General features: G+C 42.9%; 2 protein-coding genes across 3 annotated transcripts in view; one reads left to right on the top strand and one right to left on the bottom strand.

Moving 5' to 3' along the window:
* LOC115123684 (serine/threonine-protein kinase PAK 5-like) overlaps positions 1 to 1,552 on the top strand; it is a 156,198-nt gene extending 154,646 nt beyond the window's left edge. For both annotated transcript variants that reach the window (XM_065026257.1, XM_065026256.1), the window contains exon 11: positions 1 to 1,552. This exon is cut by the window's left edge and continues 30 nt beyond it. In XM_065026257.1, the coding sequence (XP_064882329.1) occupies positions 1 to 126 (126 nt within the window). In that variant the 3' untranslated portion in view covers positions 127 to 1,552.
* A 5,646-nt stretch (positions 1,553 to 7,198) lies between these two features.
* Positions 7,199 to 23,422, bottom strand: LOC115123685 (lysosome-associated membrane glycoprotein 5-like). Its single transcript, XM_029653040.2, has 6 exons — positions 22,813 to 23,422; positions 21,050 to 21,228; positions 20,625 to 20,756; positions 20,260 to 20,353; positions 19,211 to 19,399; positions 7,199 to 8,640 (listed from the first exon to the last, which is right to left on the bottom strand). The coding sequence occupies exons 1-6, from the start codon at positions 22,868 to 22,870 to the stop codon at positions 8,462 to 8,464; spliced, it is 831 nt and encodes a 276-aa protein (XP_029508900.1). The 5' UTR covers positions 22,871 to 23,422; the 3' UTR covers positions 7,199 to 8,461.
* Between the last annotated feature and the right edge of the window lie 379 nt (positions 23,423 to 23,801).

Here is a 23,801-nt window from a genome sequence, read left to right on the forward strand (position 1 = left end):
CTGATGTTGGTTAGAGAGCCGTCTCAGCGAGCCACAGCCCAGGAGCTGCTCCAGCACCCCTTCCTCAAGCTGTCGGGTCCCCCATCCTGCATCGTCCCCCTAATGAGGCACTACCGCCACCGCTGACCTGACCTCCCGCCACCAGGGCGGCGCTCCCCACCTTGCCAAACAAACACACACCTGACCTGAGAGACTACGCCACTAAAACAAATGCTCACACCTGTAACCGTGCAGTAGTTTAGCTTGAGGAATTGTTTACAAAGAAAAGATTAAAGAAAAATGTGATATCCACTATTTTGAGAAACACTATATAAAGTTCAACACTGAAGTATATGGAAATATACTGTAGGAGTCTCAGTCTTCTGTGGCCGACTTGCTGCCTGTCCTGGAGCCAATGCAAAGAAGATTAGCCTCTTGGTTTGAACTCTTTGGATTCTCTAGGCTGTTAGACCAGTAGAGATTTGTAGGGTGGGTGGTCCAGGTGCAGTTTCCTCTCTTCTTGTCTGTAGGGTTATACTGTAGTAACCATTGACTAGAGCGTAGATGGTGTGAGGTGATTGGCTGAGACTGCCTGGCTGGCCGCCATGTTGAGGGACCCATGAGACATGCCAACCTCCCCAGATATGAGCAGTCGATCTCAGAACAATCAGGAAGCAGCGTTTGGTGATGTCATAGTGGGAGCGGTATGGGTGTGTCTTAGTCTGACTGGAAGACAGGCTGTTCTCCTATTGATGGAATTAAACATCGCACTCTTCACTTCTCTCGTCTCACACTAATAGTGAAAATGTATTTTAGAGACAGTTTTTCTGTACAGTTTTGATAATTTGCAGTATTTTATTGTGTAGTAACTATTGGGATATGGGCGGTATTACATATAAATCAGAGTTTCTGCAAAGATCTTTCTTACTGTTTATAATAATAATACATTTTTGATTAAGAATTTAAGAGATATCCCAAATAAACCAACTCTTAACTGTTACAAAAATAAACCTGAATATATTTATTATCCCACATTTGTAGAGAGAATCTCCATTGAGTTTGTAAAAACGCGTAATGCCAGAATGTTGTATGCTGTTTTAAAGTTTGTATTTATTTTTTTGAATTGAAGTTTTATTTTTTGGTAGTGTGGCCTTTCTTTTTGATTTACATTTATAAATATCAACAGCCAGACAAACAGTGATATTGGTTATATCATACAAGCAATACCCCAAACGTATCTATCATCACCAATGTATTCATCTTTTGACAATGTAATTTAACACAAATCACACGTAGCACTGTTTGAGTGGATTGGCAGGAAGAGTTTATTTGAAACAGAGCCATTTTCTTTACCCATCATCACACTCCTATAAATTCAAAGGGCACACATACAAGACTCCTACAGCAATATCTGAGCTTCTCAGTCTGACACACACGGTGATAAAAGGTTTTATTTTCCACTCTCACACAACTTGGCTGTTATCTGTTTCTTATCTTACCACACACACACACACACACACACACACACACACACACACACACACACACACACACACACACACACACACACACACACACACACACACACACACACACACACACACACACACACACACACACACACACACACACACACACACACACACACACACACACACACACACACACACACACACACACACACACACACACACACACACACACACACACACACACACACACACACACACACACAGGGACTGTGCCGCAATCTGATTCTCAGTTCTGATTGGACTAGAGAACAGTGTAACCCCATATCGTTTTTACCCATCATTCACTGTGATATGTGAATATGAACATGTGTGTGCTTGAGAGTTTGTGTGTGTGAGCTGGCTTATCCTTGACTACTATTGGGGGACTTGAATGGGTACTACTATCCATGGTGTTGCTTGTACAGTGATATTGCATGTTTGTTATCAGTGAAATTGGTTTTGATTAAAAAAGCGAATCAAAACATTGACAAGCGAAGCATGTTTCTCCACATTCTCACCTGTACAAACCCAGGGTCAATTTGAGGGCCTTTAAACACACAATCAGACATTTACAGGGTGAATGAATTCAAATATACATTCCTGCATGTAGACCTATACAGTAGAATCAAGAATAGTTCAATTCATTTCAAATAATTGCATATTTAATCCCCACAATTCACAATTCTAAAGGTTTATATTTGAAGTGAAATATGGATTTTGGTGTGGGAGTCTTGCCCTGCAGGCGTATTACTTCCTGTGTAGCTGCATTACTGTCCACTGTCCTGTGGTTCTGAATGTCAGATCTCAAGGTTCCCAATTCATCGCTGTCCATGTTGCTGAAATCTCCTATCGCCGCTAGTTGCTTGCTGTTTAGGCTACATCCCACTTTGCCCACACTACAGATGAACAAGAATTATGTTTTTTGTACATCCCTGATAACACCAAGCCATGGATTTTAAATTGAATATGACCCAAAACATTCTTCAGTGTTGGCCTAATAACGTTTAGCGGGACACTTCAGCGGACTCTAGTGTAGCAACAATAGCCTTGCCTCTGTAGTTAAAACAACTAAAGCACATGTGTCAAACTCATTCCACGGAGAGAAAGGGGGATACCTAGTCAGTTGTACAACTGAATGCATTCAAGTGAAATGTGTCTTCCACATTTAACCCAACACCTCTGAATCAGAGAGTTGCGGGGCCTCCCATAATCGACATCCACGTCTTCGGCGCCCGGGGAACAGTGGGTTAACTGCCTTGCTCAGGCAGAACGACAGATTTTTACAGTGAGGGAAAAAAGCATTTGATCCCCTGCTGATTTTGTACGTTTGGCCACTGACAAAGAAATGATCCATCTATAATTTTAATGGTAGGTTTATTTGAACAGTGAGAGACAGAAGAACAACAAAAAAATCCAGAAAAACGCATGTCAAAAATGTTATAAATTGATTTGCATTTTAATGAGGGAAATAAGTATTTGACCCCTCTGCAAAACATTACTTAGTACTTGGTGGAAAAACCCTTGTTGGCAATCACAGAGGTCAGATATTTCTTGTAGCTGGCCACCAGGTTTGCACACATCTCAGGAGGGATTTTGTCCCACTCCTCTTTGCAGATCTTCTCCAAGTCATTAAGGTTTCGAGGCTGACGTTTGGCAACTCGAACCTTCAGATTTTCTATAGGATTAAGGTCTGGAGGCTGGCTAGGCCACTCCAGGACCTTAATGTGCTTCTTCTTGAAGCCACTCCTTTGTTGCCATGACTGTGTGTTTTGGGTCATTGTCATGCTGGAATACCTATCCACGACCCATTTTCAATGCCCTGGCTGAGGGAAGGAGGTTCTCACCCAAGATTTGACGGTACTTGGCCCCATCCATCGTCCCTTTGATGCGGTGAAGTTGTCCTGTCCCCTTAGCAGAAAAACACCCCCAAAGCATAATGTTTCCACCTCCATGTTTGACGGTGGGGATGGTGTTCTTGGGGTCATAGACAGCATTCCTCCTCCTCCAAACACGGCGAGTTGAGTTGATGCCAAAGAGCTCCATTTTGGTCTCATCGGACCACAACATTTTCACCCAGTTGTCCTCTGAATCATTCAGATGTTCATTGGCAAACTTCAGACGGGCATGTACAGTGGGGAAAAAATGTATTTAGTCAGCCACCAATTGTGCAAGTTCTCCCACTTAAAAAGATGAGAGAGGACTGTAATTTTCATCATAGGTACACTTCAACTATGACAGACAAAATGAGAAGAAGAAAATCCAGAAAATTACATTTTAGGATTTTTAATGAATTTATTTGCAAATTATGGTGGAAAATAAGTATTTGGTCACCTACAAACAAGCAAGATTTCTGGCTCTCACAGACCTGTAACTTCTTTAAGAGGCTTCTCTGTCCACTCGTTACCTGTATTAATGGCACCTGTTTGAACTTGTTATCAGTATAAAAGACACCTGTCCACAACCTCAAACAGTCACACTCCAAACTCCACTATGGCCAAGACCAAAGAGCTGTCAAAGGACACCAGAAACAAAATTGTAGACCCGCACCAGGCTGGGAAGACTGAATCTGCAATAGGTAAGCAGCTTGGTTTGAATAAATCAACTGTGGGAGCAATTATTAGGAAATGGAAGACATACAAGACCACTGATAATCTCCCTCGATCTGGGGCTCCACGCAAGATCTCACCCCGTGGGGTCAAAATGATCACAAGAACGGTGAGCAAAAATCCCAGAACCACACGGGGGGACCTAGTGAATGACCTGCAGAGAGCTGGGACCAAAGTAACAAAGCCTACCATCAGTAACACACTACGCCGCCAGGGACTCAAATCCTGCAGTGCCAGACGTGTCCCCCTGCTTAAGCCAGTACATGTCCAGGCCCGTCTGAAGTTTGCTAGAGAGCATTTGGATGATCCAGAAGAAGATTGGGAGAATGTCATATTGTCATATGGTCAGATGAAACCAAAATAGAACTCAACTCGTCGTGTTTGGAGGACAAAGAATGCTGAGTTGCATCCAAAGAACACCATACCTACTGTGAAGCATGGGGGTGGAAATATCATGCTTTGGTGCTGTTTTTCTGCAAATGGACCAGGACGACTGATCCGTATAAAGGAAAGAATGAATGGGGCCATGTATCGTGAGATTTTGAGTGAAAACCTCCTTCCATCAGCAAGGGCATTGAAGATGAAACGAGCAGGGTGACCTTGCAGGTGCTGAAGGATTTCAGTCCTTCACGGCGTAGTGTGTTACCAATTGCTGCCTTGAGATCATTCCGTGTAGTTCTGGGCTGATTCCTCACCGTTCTCATGATCATTGCAACTCCACGAGGTGAGATCTTGCATGGAGCCCCAGGCTGAGGGAGATTGACAGTCTTTTGTGTTTCTTCCATTTGCGAATAATCGCACCAACTGTTGTCACCTTCTTACCAAGCTGCTTGGCGATGGTCTTGTAGCCCATTCCAGCCTTGTGTAGGTCTACAATCTTGTCCCTGACATCCTTGGAGAGCTCTTTGGTCTTGGCCATGGTGGAGAGTTTGGAATCTGATTGATTGATTGCTTCTGTGGACAGGTGTCTTTTATACAGGTAACAAACTGAGATTGGGAGCACTTATACAGCTCGTTACCTGTATAAAAGACACCTGGGAGCCAGAAATCTTTCTGATTGAGAGGGGGTCAAATGCTTATTTCCCTCATTAAAATGCAAATCAATTTATAAAAATGTTGCATTTTTTGTTGTTGTTATTCTGTCTCCCAATGTTCAAATAAACCTCCCATTAAAATTATAAACTGATCATTTCTTTGTCAGTGGGCAAACGTACAAAATCGGCAGGGGATCAAATACTTTTTTCTCTCACTGTACCTTGTCAGCTCGGATTCGATCCAGCAACCTTTCGGTTACTGGCCCAACCCTCTAACCACTAGGCTACCTCGGCTGAGTGTCTGTGAGTTTTCGCTCCACCCTTGTACTTGATTGATGAATTAAGATCACTGATTAGTAAGGAACTCCCTTCACCTGGTTGTCTAGGTCTTAATTGAAGGAAGAAAAAAACCTGCAGACACTAGGCCCTCCATGGAAGGAGTTTGACACCCCTGAACTAAATGAATCAAAAGATATATATACACATCACATGACTAGACGATATATGAGGTCATAGCTTTTTCTCTCCTACTAGCTCTGTTCCTGTGTGGAACTATAATAGGATATTAATTTGGTTTGACCCAGGATAATAAAACTCCTCTTTCACAGGAAGTCACCTTAACCACAGCTGTAAATAAACTAGCAGTGAACCAAACTAGGCCCACTGTGACTCTGGCCCTGATTGTACACCACCAGACCAACCAGATAACCACCCACGCTAATTCCCCCCTTCAACTGTCACCCATAAAACAGTAGAAAGACAATGGATTCTGTATAGGCTTTGTTTGTTCCTCACTGCTAAAAAGGGTAGGCTTAACAGGTCATTAGGCCTTTCTCTCACATTAATATTCTCTTTGTGCCAGACTGGGTTCAAATGGGTTCTGTTGAATTTTTCTCTATTTAAAATTATTGTTTGGATAACCTTATTTACTATTTGTTACTTATTGATTTTTATTTTATTATTTCACTCTTCATGCAAAGCGCACTGCAAAGAACACCAGAATAATTATTATTATTGTAATGTTTGTTTTGTGTCAATTAATCTCATAAGGGATGGGTTGCCAGCTGCTGATTTGACATGAATATAACATTTCATTCATTCATTAAAATTTCATTCATTCAGTCTGTGCAAAGTGTCAAACCAAGGATAGATGTATGGGACTTCAGAACGAAATGAACACCAGGTAAGGGCTCTGAGTTTGATGATTAGTGTCAGCGGTGACATGATTCATGATGATGTCTGTGGTGTTCAAACAAGGAGGTGTGGATGTCACAGATGCTCCATTTATTTTCAATTTGACTTACTCATATCGCGTTAACTCTGAAGGCCCAGAGTCATACGTCGAGATTAATACCCCATCTTCGCCTCGATGACTGGGCCATGCCACGCCCGACAGGAGCATTGATCACCCGGGCTCAGTCGCAGCTGTCAACCGCTCCCGTGGAAGACTCATGGTTGGGACTTCAATTAATATTATGAACGTAACCCATCTCTTTCAGATTTTAAGTCCATTTAGTGTGACAATATTAATTGTTTTGTTTTCATGTTCTGTAACACAGGGCTACTGAAGCCTGAAAAACAGGCCACTGAAATATATTTTACAACAGGCATACTTATCCAACAATCAGAGAAAATTAAAGTTGGAGGGCCAGTAGGAGGCACCCTTTCCCAATGCCTCAGGGCAGTGATTGGGGACATTGCCCTGTGTAGGTTGCCGTCTTTCAGATGGGACATTAAACGGGTGTCCTGACTCTCTGTGGTCACTAAAAGATCCCATGGCACTTATCGTAAGAGTAGGGGTGTTAACCCCGGTGTCCTGGCTAAATTCCCAAGCTATCCCTCATACCATCATGGTCACCTAATCATCCCCAGTTTACAATTGGCTCATTCATCCTCCCCTCTCTCTTGTAACTATTCCCCAGGTTGTTGCTGTAAATTAGAATGGGTTCTCAGTCAACTTACCTGGTAAAATAATGGTAAAATAAAAAACACAAAAGTTGTCCAAAAGTATAGCTAACCAGTTTTATATGGGCATACACAAAACAACATGAAAAAAGACCTACGCAGGTTTAGGACATCTCCTAGGAAATTTATTTCGGTGAACATTAGTTTGCATCAGCATAGTTCTTTCTGAAAATATTGTACATTTATTATTTTTGAAGCTTAAATATCGCACATTTCTTTCACAATGATACACTTTGTTCTTCTGACATTCTGATTGAAGATAAATTATTACATAATTTCTTTGCAAGTTTTTTACAGAAGATGTTTTATTATTTTTTTATTTACATATTTCATATTTGTTCTTGATATAATTCCATAAAATGGGATCTGGAAAAGGATCCATTAAACCAAAGTAAATACACTGCCTGCAATTCTTTATTTTTCATGATTTCTGAGGGTCGTTGAAACACCTGCACACAGCACAACACTCTCCACTTTCACAACTTGTTTTGCAGCATGTTCACAGGAAAGACAGAGAGACAGGGGATGGGGAATGACAAACTGCAGGCTTCTCCACATAACCACGATTTATGGACACAAACAACAGAACACCATCTATGGGTGGGATGCTAACTGAAAAATCTCTGCGCGTAAATCAAATGTTGCGCAAGTCTCCAATTGACTTCAATGCATGGTTTTACTCAAAAGCATATCTCAAGTTAGCCATATTGCAAGTTAGGCCTCCATCAAGTTCTGGCCTTCTCTCCAATATATGGTGAAGTTCAGAGCAGGGGAAGTCACGTTGGTTTGACTTTGGAGAGGCAGGAGCGTTGCGGTTATAATTGTAGTCAATGATTGTTGTTCTAATGTCCAATCCTTGAATGGAGAGTGGTCATGTTGTCTTGATTTTATAGTATAGTGGTTGTAATGTCTTGAACATCACATTGTGCTTGTTTCAATGTCCTATTACCTTGAACATCACATTGTGCTTGTTTCAATGTCCTATTACCTTGAACATCACATTGTGCTTGTTTCAATGTCCTATTACCTTGAACATCACATTGTGCTTGTTTCAATGTCCTATTACCTTGAACATCACATTGTGCTTGTTTCAATGTCCTATTACCTTGAACATCACCTTGTGCTTGTTTCAATGTCCTATTACCTTGAACATCACATTGTGCTTGTTTCAATGTCCTATTACCTTGAACATGAAGTTGTGCTTGTTTCAATGTCCTATTACCTTGAACATCACGTTGTGCTTGTTTCAATGTCCTATTACCTTGAACATGGAGTTGTACTATTGTGATGATAATATCTGATTTCTTACATATTCCTCTTGACCAGGGAGATTTGTGGTACAGTAGCTGTTTAAATGTCCAGTTCCTTACATGTTGTTGTACATGGATCGGTCGCAAGGCAGCTGAGACTGAGTGGCAGCGGTCAGTTTAAGGTGGAAGTGGTAGACGGACAGTGTGATGACGATGATGAGGCCCAGGATGAAGCCCAGGATCAGAGGAAGAGTCTCCTCCAGCTGTTCCCTCTGGTCCGTGATGCACTTATAGGCTGCAGGTAGACACACACACACACATACACACACACACACAAACAACACATTCATGTGTGAATAGATTAGAACTGTGTGTGTGTGTGTGTGTGTGTGTGTGTGTGTGTGTGTGTGTGTGTGTGTGTGTGTGTGTGTGTGTGTGTGTGTGTGTGTGTGTGTGTGTGTGTGTGTGTGTGTTTTTGTCTGTCTGTTGCCATGCAATGCCTTGCATTAAATCAACTGTTACTGATGTGTTCATGTGTCAAATAAGCTCAAAAGAGCATTCAAACACATGCTACCTACCCCTACACACACACACACACACACACACACACACACACACACACACAGACAGACAGACAGACAGACAGACAGACAGACAGACAGACAGACAGACAGACAGACAGACAGACAGACAGACAGACAGACAGACAGACAGACAGACAGACACACACAGACAGACACACACAGACACACACAGTTCTATCCACACATGTGCAACTAAAGTTACATGACTGGCCTGCAACCCTAAACTCTAAACCCTAACCTTAACCCTAATCCTAACCTTAACTTTAACTAACTGGGAAATTAAACATGGGTTTGCTGGTCAGTCACATCCCTTAATTTGTTCCCATCCCCACAGTGAGAAGGTTCTCCTCTACGAGAGAGCGTTAACGTGACATCACTGATTAATAACAGGTCAAAGGTCAACATTTAATAATATGAGGTCAAAATGTCCCAGAAACAGAGTCTCACTGGTCTCTAAATTAGAAAGAGTCACATTTAAGGGCAGTCAGGGCCATAACAGTCAGGGCCTTAAAATAATTTAGTTCATATTAGCTAAGTGATCTGTATTTTTACATGTACTGTACATTATTTCCTGGATCATAGTATGTATTTACTCCATTGTTTACGTCATCATTGGTGGACTGCTCTCTGGTGGTTAGCAGATCTTACAGAATGTGTGCCAGATGAAAAGCTTCTGTATACCACGGGTTAATAAACACTATAGTTGAAGGGTACTGTAGAAAAAAACAGTGTAGTTTACTGCCGTCCAGAGAGAGAAGCATGATCGCCTTTAGAGGTCACAGTATAGAATTGTCGTGACGTGACTATCATTAATGTGATGACTGCTATTCATCGAATAATTACCTCCAAAGTTAAATTATTACTTGATTAAATACATTATGAAACAATTGATTCCTTAGTAATTTGGGGCACCACGGGAAAAGTTTATTTAATGAGTTATCGTTTCCCGAATTAACTCAAGAATATATCAATATCATACCAGTCATCATTCAATTATTTTCTCATATCAGTCTCATTCTGAATGTCACAAATATCTTAATCCGCAAGAACACTAGCCTAAGTGATGAATCAGCAATACACAAATTGGCTTAACTATTTATTTACTAACTAACTAACTAAATAATCACACAGAAACACAGAAACACACACGGTATAGGTTATCGATTACTAACAGTCTTCCAAGATGGCGTAGCAGTAAGTCCTGTCGTGTCGTGTCCCCTGTATATATCTCCTTCGTTTTTTACATATTTTTCTTCGCATATCTCTTTAAAAACATTTTGCTAAACCTAGCTTCCAAATACTCTCCTGCAACCCGCCTCACCCAATGTAGCTATTTTTCCTAAAGTATTTATATTTATATTTACTTCGGAACCGGAACCCCTCAACTGAAGCTCAACTGAAGCTAACTAGCCAGCAAACCACTAGCCATGCTAGCGGTCTTCAGCTAACCGGTCATCAGCTAACCTTCAGCCCGGAAAGCTCTCGCCAGTTCGAACAACGCGACTCTAACCAGAGCATAACGGACCTATTTATTTTTTTCATCCACCGATTTCTTCCCCGGATTCCCACCGCAAATGGAACATTTTTCAGCTGGGTCTTCACAACTAGCTATCTAGCTATCTAGCTATCTACGAACTGTTAGCTTGCTAGCACAGGCCTGCTAACCGTCTGCATCGCCGCGTCCCAAACACCCATATTTACTTTCTATCTCTTTTTGATTTTTTATTTGTTTAGTTTGTTTAATTTGTTCGTACCTTCCGGAAACCTGCCTCACCCAATGTGATACGGAATCACGGTACTCCATTCTGCTTGTTTGTTTTATCTGTTGGCCCCGTTGCCTAGTCAACGCCATTTTACCTGCTGTTGTCGTGCCAGCTGATTAGCTGTTGTTGTCTAACCTACTGTTTTAGCTAGCTTTCCCAATTCAACACCTGTGGTTACTGTATGCCTCGCTGTATGTCTCTCTCGAATGTCAATATGCCTTGTATACTGTTGTTCAGGTTAGTTTTCATTGTTTTAGTTCACAATGGACCCCCTAGTTCCACTCTTCATACCCCTGATAACTCCTTTGTCCCACCTCCCACACATGCGGTGACCTCACCCATTACAACCAGCATGTCCAGAGATACAACCTCTCTCATCATCACCCGGGGCCTGGGCTTACCTCCGCTGTACCCGCACCCCACCATACCCCTGTCTGCGCATTATGCCCTGAATATATTCTACCATGCCCAGAAACCTGCTCCTCTTATTCTCTGTCCCCAACGCTCTAGGCGACCAGTTTTGATAGCCTTTAGCCGCACCCTCATACTACTCCTTCTCTGTTCCGCGGGTGATGTGGAGGTAAACCCAGGCCCTCATGTCCCCAGGTACCCTCATTTGTTGACTTCTGTGATCGAAAAAGCCTTGGTTTCATGCATGTCAACATCAGAAGCCTCCTCCTAAGTTTGTTTTACTCACTGCTTTAGCACACTCTGCTAACCCTGATGTCCTTGCTGTGTCTGAATCCTGGCTCAGGAAGGCCACCAAAATTCAGAGATTTCCATACCCAACTATAACATCTTCCGTCACGATAGAACTGCCAAAGGGGAGGAGTTGCAGTCTACTGCAGAGATAGCCTGCAAAGTAATGTCATACTTTCCAGGTCCATACCCAAACAGTTCGAACTACTAATTTTGAAAATTACTCTCTCCAGAAATAAGTCTCTCACTGTTGCCGCCTGCTACCGACCCCCTCAGCTCCCAGCTGTGCCCTGGACACCATTTGTGAATTGATCGCCCCCATCTAGCTTCAGAGTTTGTTCTGTTAGGTGACCTAAACTGGGATATGCTTAACACCCCGGCAGTCCTACAATCTAAGCTAGATGCCCTCAATCTCACACAAATCATCAAGGAACCCACCAGGTACAACCCTAACTCTGTAAACAAGGGCACCCTCATAGACGTCATCCTGACCAACTGGCCCTCCAAATACACCTCCGCTGTCTTCAACCAGGATCTCAGCGATCACTGCCTCATTGCCTGTATCCGCTACGGAGCCGCAGTCAAACGACCACCCCTCATCACTGTCAAACGCTCCCTAAAACAATTCTGTGAGCAGGCCTTCCTAATCGACCTGGCCCGGGTATCCTGGAAGGACATTGACCTCATCCCGTCAGTTGAGGATGCCTGGTCATTCTTTAAAAGCAACTTCCTCTCCATTTTAGATAAGCATGCTCCGTTCAAAAAATGCAGAACCAAGAACAGATACAGCCCTTGGTTTACTCCAGACCTGACTGCCCTCGACCAGCACAAAAACATCCTGTGGCGGACTGCAATAGCATCGAAGAGTCCCGTGATATGCAACTGTTCAGGAAGTCAGGAACCAATACACGCAGTCAGTCAGGAAAGCTAAGGCCAGCTTCTTCAGGCAGAAGTTTGCATCCTGTAGCTCCAACTCCAAAAGTTCTGGGACACTGTGAAGTCCATGGAGAACAAGAGCACCTCCTCCCAGCTGCCCACTGCACTGAGGCTAGGTAACACGGTCACCACCGATAAATCCATGATTATCGAAAACTTCAATAAGCATTTCTCAACAGCTGGCCATGCCTTCCGCCTGGCTTCTCCAACCTCGGCCAACAGCTCCGCCCCCCCAGCAGCTCCTCGCCCAAGCCTCTCCAGGTTCTCCTTTACCCAAATCCAGATAGCAGATGTTCTGAAAGAGCTCCAAAACCTGGACCCGTACAAATCAGCTGGGCTTGACAATCTGGACCCTCTATTTCTGAAACTATCCGCCGCCATTGTCGCAACCCCTATTACCAGCCTGTTCAACCTCTCTTTCATATCGTCCGAGATCCCCAAGGATTGGAAAGCTGCCGCAGTCATCCCCCTCTTCAAAGGGGGAGACACCCTGGACCCAAACTGTTACAGACCTATATCCATCCTGCCCTGCCTATCTAAGGTCTTCGAAAGCCAAGTCAACAAACAGGTCACTGACCATCTCGAATCCCACCGTACCTTCTCCGCTGTGCAATCTGGTTTCCGAGCCGGTCACGGGTGCACCTCAGCCACACTCAAGGTACTAAACGATATCATAACCGCCATCGATAAAAGACAGTACTGTGCAGCCGTCTTCATCGACCTTGCCAAGGCCTTCGACTCTGTCAATCACCATATTCTTATCGGCAGATCAGTAGCCTCGGTTTTTCGGATGACTGCCTTGCCTGGTTCACCAATTACTTTGCAGACAGAGTTCAGTGTGTCAAATCGGAGGGCATGCTGTCCGGTCCTCTGGCAGTCTCTATGGGGTGCCACAGGGTTCAATTCTCGGGCCGACTCTTTTCTCTGTATATATCAATGATGTTGCTCTTGCTGCGGGCGATTCCTGATCCACCTCTACGCAGACGACACCATTCTATATACTTTCGGCCCGTCATTGGACACTGTGCTATCTAACCTCCAAACGAGCTTCAATGCCATACAACACTCCTTCCGTGGCCTCCAACTGCTCTTAAACGCTAGTAAAACCAAATGCATGCTTTTCAACCGATCGCTGCCTGCACCCGCATGCCCGACTAGCATCACCACCCTGGATGGTTCCGACCTTGAATATGTGGACATCTATAAGTACCTAGGTGTCTGGCTAGACTGCAAACTCTCCTTCCAGACTCATATCAAACATCTCCAATCGAAAATCAAATCAAGAGTCGGCTTTCTATTCCGCAACAAAGCCTCCTTCACTCACGCCGCCAAGCTTACCCTAGTAAAACTGACTATCCTACCGATCCTCAACCGGCGATGTCATCTACAAAATGGCTTCCAACACTCTACTCAGCAAACTGGATGCAGTCTATCACAGTGCCATCCGTTTTGTCACTAAAGCACCTTATACCACCCACCACTGCGACTTGTATGCTCTAGTCGGCTGGCCCTAGCTACATATTCGTCGCCAGACCCACTGGCTCCAGGTCATCTACAAGTCCATGCTAGGTAAAGCTCCGCCTTATCTCAGTTCACTGGTCACGATGGCAACACCCATCCGTAGCACGCGCTCCAGCAGGTGTATCTCATTGATCATCCCTAAAGCCAACACCTCATTCGGCCGCCTTTCGTTCCAGTACTCTGCTGCCTGTGACTGGAACGAATTGCAAAAATCGCTGAAGTTGGAGACTTTTATCTCCCTCACCAACTTCAAACATCAGCTATCTGAGCAGCTAACCGATCTCTGCAGCTGTACATAGTCTATTGGTAAATAGCCCACCCATTTTCAACTACCTCATCCCCATACTGTTTTATTTATTTACTTTTCTGCTCTTTTGCACACCAATATCTCTACCTGTACATGACCATCTGATCATTTATCACTCCAGTGTTAATCTGCAAAATTGTAATTATTCGCCTACCTCATGCCTTTTGCACACATTGTATGTGTGCACTCCCCCCTTTTTTTCTACTGTGTTATTGACTTGTTAATGGTTTACTCCATGTGTAACTCTGTGTTGTCTGTTCACACTGCTATGCTTTATCTTGGCCAGGTCGCAGTTGCAAATGAGAACTTGTTCTCAACTAGCCTACCTGGTTAAATAAAGGTGAAATAAAAAAAATTAAAAAATAATGCACATGAAAAGTCCCTAGTGGACTAACCCGATATGATGACTTATTACACAATGGAAAGGGGTGGGGAAAGATAAAGAGCAGGAGAGACAAAGAAAGTGGACTTATCGTACATACATTTGGAAACTACGCTCACCGCAAATATGAATATTTAGCACCCTAACAATCGCTCATTCGGATTAGAAGTGAAACATATATTTAAGCGTAGATGTCTTTCTCTGGCGTCTTTCTGTTGAAATCACTCTATCCTTCTACGGCAAGTAGTTCGATGTAAGTCTCTGGTTGTCCACCAGAGGTCACGATGTCCTTAGTTGTAGGCTTCTTTGTCGCTGAGTGTTCGTTCGAATGGATACATCAGAGGTGTACCATGCGGTGTTCACAGGGATCTGTACTTCCCTCTGTTATACATAGATACCTCAGAGGTACCTGTGATGGTGAGAGAGATCTGTTCTTCCCTCTCGTCTTGGTCAATTGTTCTAGACTACTTTACATACCAGCTGCAGACTGGGAATGTATTGGTCTAGTCTTCAACTTATTTTTTTAATTTTATTTTTCTAAAGGATTGGATCAGCTTAATATTGCGGAAAGATTGTTGCTTCCATCAATGTAATTGTCTGCATCATTTCCAACCCCCCATATATTTTTTGGGGGCTAAATATATATATCCATATACAGTGGGCTCCAAAATGACTGGCACCCCTGACTGGCAATGCACAAACAATACTTTAACAAATAGAAACAATATAATTATAGAGATAAACTCAAAATACCAACATGTGAGAAATGCTGTGCTTTATTAATGTTTCAATGGAACCAACCAAAATCATTAAATTATTTAATACAAAATAAATTTAACCAAAATCAAGGTTTCATAATTATTGGCACTCCTCATTTAGTACTTAGTGCAATCACCTCTGACAAGGATAACAGCATGGTCTTTTCCTGTAATGTTTGACAAGGTTAGGGAACATATCTGGAGGGATTTTGGATCATTCCTTTATGCAGATCCTTTCAAGATCCTTCACGTTCTTGGGTTTGCGCTTATCAACTGCCCTCTTCCACTCAGCCCACAGGTTTTGGATTGGATTGAGGTCCGGCTACAGAGATGGCCACGGCAGAACATTGATTTTGTTGTCACAGAACCATTTCTGTGTGGATCTTGAGGTATGTTTTTGGGTCATTGTCTTGTTGGAATGTCCACCTACGGCCAAGTCACAGCCTTCTGGCAGAGGCAACCAGATTGTCAGCCAAAATTGCCTGATACTTGGTAGAATTCATTATGCCATCAATTATAACCAGTGCCCCTGGACCTCTGGAATTAAAACAGCCCCAAAACATCACTGACCCCCCTCCGTATTACACCGTGGGTATGAGGTGCCTCTCCTTGTATGCATCTGTTTCGACGCCAAACATGCTGATGCTGTATCTGACCAAAACGTTCCATTTTGGTCTCATCTGACCAGAGCACCTTCTTCCAGTCATAAATTAAATTACGTTTGGCAAACTCTAAGCGCTTGCGTCTGTGTCTTTGGGTCAGGAAGGGCTTTCTTCTGGCAACCCTCTGGCAACCCTTCCAAAGAGCCTGTGGTTGTGGAGGTGGCGTCTGATGGTGCTTTTTGAATCCTGGTGACCCCAAGATGCCACAAAGGCCTGCAATTCTTTCACAGTGATTCTTGGGGATTTAGTTGCTTCTCTCACCATCCTCCTCCCTATCCTGGGGGGCAAAATGCATTTGCGTCCTCTACCCATGAGGTTTTCAACTGTTCCATATCTTTTGAATTTTCTAATAATTGCCCTGACAGTGCTCAGTGGTATATTCAATCGTTTGTGGATTTTCTTGTAGCCATTACCAGATTTATGAAGGTCTATGACCATCTGTCTCTTTTGAACTGCTAGTTCTTCTGTTGTCTTCATGGTGTTGGATGACAGTGGGATATTGCATGTGTGTTACCTCATTTTTATATCCTAGTGAAACAGGAAGTGATGTAATGGCTCAATATAGTTCCTTAAGACTTAGATAAACTTAAATAAGTGGAATTTAATTTGTGGTTTAATTTTGGTAGATGCTATTTACAATAATCTTTAAGGGTGACATTAATTGTGAAACCTTTATTTGGAGGACATAGATTTTTAACTAAATCAATCAATCATTTTGGTTGGTTCCATTGAAACATTAATAAAGTACAGTATTTCTCACATGTTGGTATTTTGAGGTTATCTCTATAATTATATTGTTTATATTTGTTTAAGCATTGTTTGTGCATTGCCAGTCAGGGGTGCCAGTCATTTTGGAGCCCACTGTACATACGCATATATATACATACACATACCTATATAGACATACATACTTTTTTTTTTAGAATATACCTTTATTATTCCCCGCAAACCCTACCACCCTTCCCCCAATCAGAGTAAACTAATAAACAATAACACTTAGACTTCAACTTCTTCAACTTATTTAATTGTCAAAAGTTTCAGAGGGTCTTAACATTTTCTGGTCTTGTAGTTTTAACCATTTTGTGACGTCCAGGTTACACCATCCACCTACTTGGTCTAATATTTTAATTCTTCCGCGAGTCCTTTTAAGCCCTCTGGTCGGAAAGGTGGTTCCATCATGTTGACACAATGTCTGTGCTCACATGGGCGTGGTTACGGACTTGGCCCAGGTTAATATGAAAAGCCATTATTTCATTTAGAAGGCTAAAATCATATTTCTATCTTTTCAAAAGTATTCTTATACGTAATAATTTATTTTATACAACATTTAGAAGCAAACCAGGGGGAGCTATCTGTCCTGCCATGTGCCAAGCTGATCTGGCACCTCTGATCCTCACCCAGGAGAGAGAGTCATGACAGAACTATAGAACTAAAGTCTAAAGTCTGCATTGAGGACAGGGATATAACTACAGCAATAAAGTCCTAATGACCACTCTCGCTTTCTCCTCTACTCTCTTTCCTCTCTTTCATCCTCCCTCCATCCCTCTCTGCAGCTCTGCTCTTCAATCTGCAGTAACATCCCCCAGCCCCCAGAGAGAGAGAAGGGTGAGGGAGAGGGAGATGAAGGGAGCAGGGAGAGTGCAGTTTGTAGGAGTTGTGAGATAACTTCTCCAATACTACTTTACGGCAAACTGTCATCACCATCATCCTCACTAGTGTCAGATCTCTCCTCAAGATGACACACTTTTTGATACTGGAATATACATTTGAGATGTATGGCTGTATGACGTTAGGGTTAGAGTCTATACCTTCACTGAACATGGCTGTATGACGTTAGGGTTAGAGTCTGTACCTTCACTGAACATGGCTGTATGACGTTAGAGTTACAGTCTGTACCTTCACTGAACATGGCTGTATGACGTTAGGGTTAGAGTCTGTACCTTCACTGAACATGGCTGTATGACGTTAGGGTTAGAGTCTGTACCTTCACTGAACATGGCTGTATGACGTTAGAGTTACAGTCTGTACCTTCACTGAACATGGCTGTATGACGTTAGGGTTACAGTCTGTACCTTCACTGAACATGGCTGTATGACGTTAGGGTTAGAGTCTGTACCTTCACTGAATATGGCTGTATGACGTTAGGGTTACAGTCTGTACCTTCACTGAACATGGCTGTATGACGTTAGGGTTAGAGTCTGTACCTTCACTGAACATGGCTGTATGACGTTAGGGTTAGAGTCTGTACCTTCACTGAACATGGCTGTATGACGTTAGGGTTAGAGTCTGTACCTTCACTGAACATGGCTGTATGACGTTAGGGTTAGAGTCTGTACCTTCACTGAACATGGCTGTATGACGTTAGAGTTACAGTCTGTACCTTCACTGAACATGGCTGTATGACGTTAGGGTTAGAGTCTGTACCTTCACTGAACATGGCTGTATGACGTTAGGGTTAGAGTCTGTACCTTCACTGAACATGGCTGTATGACGTTAGGGTTAGAGTCTGTACCTTCACTGAACATGGCTGTATGACGTTAGATTTACAGTCTGTACCTTCACTGAACATGGCTGTATGACGTTAGGGTTAGAGTCTGTACCTTCACTGAACATGGCTGTATGACGTTAGGGTTAGAGTCTGTACCTTCACTGAACATGGCTGTATGACGTTAGAGTTACAGTCTGTACCTTCACTGAACATGGCTGTATGACGTTAGGGTTACAGTCTGTACCTTCACTGAACATAGCTGTATGACGTTAGGGTTAGAGTCTGTACCTTCACTGAACATGGCTGTATGACGTTAGGGCTACAGTCTGTACCTTCACTGAACATGGCTGTATGACGTTAGGGTTAGAGTCTGTACCTTCACTGAACATGGCTGTATGACGTTAGAGTTACAGTCTGTACTTTCACTGAACATGGCTGTATGACGTTAGGGTTACAGTCTGTACCTTCACTGAACATGGCTGTATGACGTTAGGGTTAGAGTCTGTACCTTCACTGAACATGGCTGTATGACGTTAGGGTTAGAGTCTGTACCTTCACTGAACATGGCTGTATGACGTTAGATTTACAGTCTGTACCTTCACTGAACATGGCTGTATGACGTTAGGGTTAGAGTCTGTACCTTCACTGAACATGGCTGTATGACGTTAGGGTTAGAGTCTGTACCTTCACTGAACATGGCTGTATGACTTTAGAGTTCGAATTACAGTTAGTTAAACTACAGTTAGTTAAGGTTAGAGTCTGTACCTTCACTGAACATGAAATCTGAGTTGATGTCGAAGGGCTGGATCTGGACGTCACTTATGGCAACAGTCACTCCCTTCTGGTGGTCACTGGAGATGAGGGTGAGTGTCTGCTTAGCCTCGCAGACATATGAGCGGCCAGCAGGGGTCTCTAACGCTGACAAATGGTGGGTGCTGGCTGTGTGCTTCCCAGCTGTATGGAGAGAAGAAATAGGATGATACAGTATATGAGGAGACATATTACATGAGTAGGTAGGTACAAACACACACACAAGCATGCATTTCATACAGAGAAACACAAAAACATGTCTTTAATAGAAGTTGGTTAAAGAAATGTGTAGACCTATAGGCTACACAATATCGAAATAAAAGTCTATATAGCCTATTCAGCAAATATTTGTGAAAGATTTAGGAATAAGTATTGAAATGTTAAAACCTCTTAAGTATAAAACCTCTATGTACAAGTGTTATATGAATCTCTGTGTTTTTACAAACACATAAAACGGCCACTGCGATAGACACACCAACAGCGTGTACAGAAAAAAAGGGCGACCTACAGTATAATCAAAACGTGCTTCCATGAAAATCCAGAAAAAAATGCAATGTTTGCTTTCAATAACTCCATTTTCAACTTCACTCCAGCCTGTCCCATCATGATTTTTAAATGTGGATTAATATTGAATCCAAAAATGGTGCGGTCAGGGTAAGCTATGTGAATGTAGCCTATATTAGTGAATTTCATTTATAATCAATGCTTCTCAATAAGTCATGACGGCTATTAAATGAATGATTTTATAATATATCTCATCGAAATGACTGCAATAAATCAGAAGTGACCAAAGAAATATTCAGAAGGAACATAATAATAATAATAATAATGTTTTGTAGAAAGAAAATGGAAAAAATACAAATTAAATTTGGAAATATCCAAAGGCCCATGTGAATTGTCTTTCTTTATTGTATCAGTTTAGTACAAATGTGAAATAATTTTTTCAATGAAACCATACCGCAAAACAAACAGAAATTGCTGAGTGGGTTACAATTGCTACTCACGGTTGTATGGGTTGAGGAAATGCGTTTTCTCCGAGGTGTCATAAACGAACTGCACCTTGCTAATTTTCCACACATGTCCCTTGCCACTGATTTCCTGCAACACACACACACACACACACACACACACACACACACACACACACACACACACACACACACACACACGGTCATTCCCTGCTTTCCAATATTATTTTTTTACCATATCGTCACCAGCAGCAGAACATTATGCCTGGCTGTTATGTGTAGGCGATGTTACCCAAACAGATTTTTACAAGAATTCCACAGGGGTAAACGCACTTAAGGATTTTGGGTCATTCTAAATCGCCTCCGCTTGCCCACTGACTATTGCATATTAGCGGACAAACCTTGACGAAGTAGATGCGGAGTGTGTAGGCGTTATCATTCCACGAGATGTGTATATGGGCATCCTGGCTCCCGCATTTCCCCTCTATGTCTGCCCCGCGAGGCAGAGCCAGATACGCATTCTCCGTGATAAGCTGCAAAGGACAGAACAGATAATTCAGTCGTGTATGATTCATTGTGTCGATCAGACACTTGTTTTATTCTCAGTAGACTACTCTTCTATGAATTGTTTCACACTGGTACGCTGTTGCTACAGCCCAGTACAGTGTTTCCAAAAGATCTGCATTTTACGCACAGGCCAAAGTGCGTAATACCGTGGCATGGGTGTCCTTGTGTCTGATTGTTACATACAGAAATGGGACAGTGTGTCACTGTCAGTTCAAGTTGATAGACAGATGAAGTCTGACAGGTCGGAGTCGTGTCTTACATCTATTCCGTTGAGCGCGAGGACATCGAAGGGGACCGTGAAGCGGACAGCGAACTCGACCATGAGGCAGGTGGTCCCGTTCTCTCGGACCACGAATATGTCTTTATCCGGGTTGGTGGACAGACCGGAGAGGTTCTCTCCCTCCTGCTCAGCGGTGACCGTAAACCGGACCAGGATCACTGAACACAGGGAAATATAGAGTCATGTCAGCAGTGTAGAGTACAGTGGGAATAGAGTGGCAAATCAATAACAGTTTATATGTTTTCTAGCGCCAACTATATTCCAATGAATATGCTTAAAAACTTCTACATGATTGGTGGGTCCCCCACGGACGGTTGAGCTAAGGTATGCTAATGTGATTAGCATGAGGTTGTAAATAACAAGAATATTTCCCAGGACATGGACATATCTGATATTGGCAGAAATATTACATTATTGTTAATCTAACTGCACTGTCCAATGTACAGTAGCTATTACAGTGAAATAATACCATGCTATTGTTTGAGGAGAGTGCACTTTTAAAAAGTGATTAATAAACCAATTAGAAACATTTGGGCAGTCTTGATACAACATATTGAACAGAAATACAATGGCTCATTGGATGAGTCTAAAACTTTGAGCGCACACTGCTCCCATCTAGTGGCCAAAATCTAAATTGCGCCTGGGCTGGAAATAATACATTATGGCCTTTCTCTTGCACTTCAAAGATGATGGTACAAATATAATTTTTTAAACACGTTTTTTTTCTTTGTGTTATCTTTTACCAGATCTAAGGTCTTATATTCTCCTACATTCTCCTACATCCTACATTCTCCTACATCCTACATTCTCCTACATCCTACATTCTCCTACATCCTACATTCTCCTACATCCTACATTCTCCTACATTCACAAACTTCAATGTTTCCTTTCAAATGGTATCAAGAATATGCATATCCTTGCTTCAGGTCCTGAGCTACAGGCAGTTAGATTTGGGTGCCATTTTATGCGAAAATTGGAAGAAAAAAAAAAAGGGTCCGATCCTTAAATTAACATGTGAGATCAGCAGATGGAACAGAATAAAATAGAATCTATAGAAAATAGAATAATGAACGACTTTATTTTCCGTCAATGATGGTTGGAAAGAATGGGTTTTACTGTCAATGATGTTGCAGACTGAATAATCAGTGCTTGACATGCAAACATGCATGATCAGCAAACCCAGTGTGCCCAAAAACTCAAAAATTAGGCTCAAAGGGACTTGTCTTCTCCCAAAAGACAAAGGGCCGGTCATTTAGCGAATCTTCTCTTGAGTATATTTGCCCACTCGGATGTAAAACAATACACAGCTACATGACACGGTTGTAAGATACCTCTTCGATCTCAAGTGAGTGAGTTACTCGTCCCGTGCATTCCTTAGCGACATGGGCAGCACATAGGGACGCCCATATCCGTGAGTCTAATGCTCTAATAATGACAAGCACGTGACTCTTTTTCTCATAAAGCGCTTTTCAGCTTTTCGCCGCACTGACGTCAAAACAGGTGGCTGTGCCTCTAAGCACAAACTCAACAGGAATATGTCTCTCTCTCTCTCTCTCTCTCTCACACACACACACACACACACACAAAGACAGACACGCAGGCTGCAGTGTGCAGTCACGACCGAAATGTCGTATAAACACACACACACACACACACACAAAGACAAAGAGACACGCAGGTTGCAGCGTGCAGTCACGACCAAAATATTGTATGCCACACACATACACACACACACAGCTTACCGAACAAACACAGTAGAACTCCAGCGGTGTCCAAGGTGCTGAATCTGAGCTGCTCCATTGCACTGCTGAAATGGCTAAATGGCTGGTAGCCTTGTAGTGAACCCGCAAAGAGAGAGCGAGAGAGAGAAAAAGACAAAAGAGAGAGCGGGAGGGAGAAAGAGAGAGAGGAGGGATACAGCTGCTCAGTGTCTCGTAGTCACGATCATCGCGAATGCAGCAAATCTCCAGGTGAATGTGAGAGTTCGCATCTGGTTTGCTGCGTATTAAAATGTCACGGCTGTTTCGTTAACTGCTATCTGAACGCATTGTACAGCTTAATTAAGACTCTCTCCTCTCTCTAAATTCAGACGATGAGAGAGCTTTTGGTGAGCGTCACCGGCGGCGAAGCAGAGTTTCCCCTGCACATACTAAGACAGACAGGGAGCCGGAAACGACGCTCTGCGTGACTCAGGCGATTCGCTGTGGGGAAGAAGTTAAGTTTCTCTCCCGAAGTTAGTTTCCTTCAAAAAGCTTCGCAGCAGCAACCACAGCTAGTCAGTTCCGCAATGCTGCTGTTTCCATCTCTGTGATTGCAGCTGAGGTGTGTGCTACCACCTCTTCTCTCCTTCTGGGCAGGTTGCAGTTGATGTGGTGTGTGTGCGCGTGGATGGCAGTCTGGCGACGTGCTCTCCCGCACACACAACGGAGTGTGAACTCAAGTCTTGAGAACACCCGGCAGTGCGTGTGCAAGTGTCCGCTCTCTCACACCTTTGTCATAGACATTGTGCATACTACAGCTTAAATACACACTCTTGACTTTTGTGTGTCTATGATTCTAATGATTTTAAACGGTAATAAACACACGGCACGAATGAATATGTGTGATGTGTCAGATGATGTTGTATCTCTTGTAATTTGGCAATAGCGGACATTGCCAGTGTATGCCAAGCACTCAGAAAATAATAGCTGATCGGGTCAAAACTGTCTGTCAACCGTTTCAGCTCTGACAC

Source organism: Oncorhynchus nerka, linkage group LG13 (genome assembly GCF_034236695.1).
Source record: "Oncorhynchus nerka isolate Pitt River linkage group LG13, Oner_Uvic_2.0, whole genome shotgun sequence".
Taxonomy (NCBI): Eukaryota; Metazoa; Chordata; class Actinopteri; order Salmoniformes; family Salmonidae; genus Oncorhynchus; species Oncorhynchus nerka.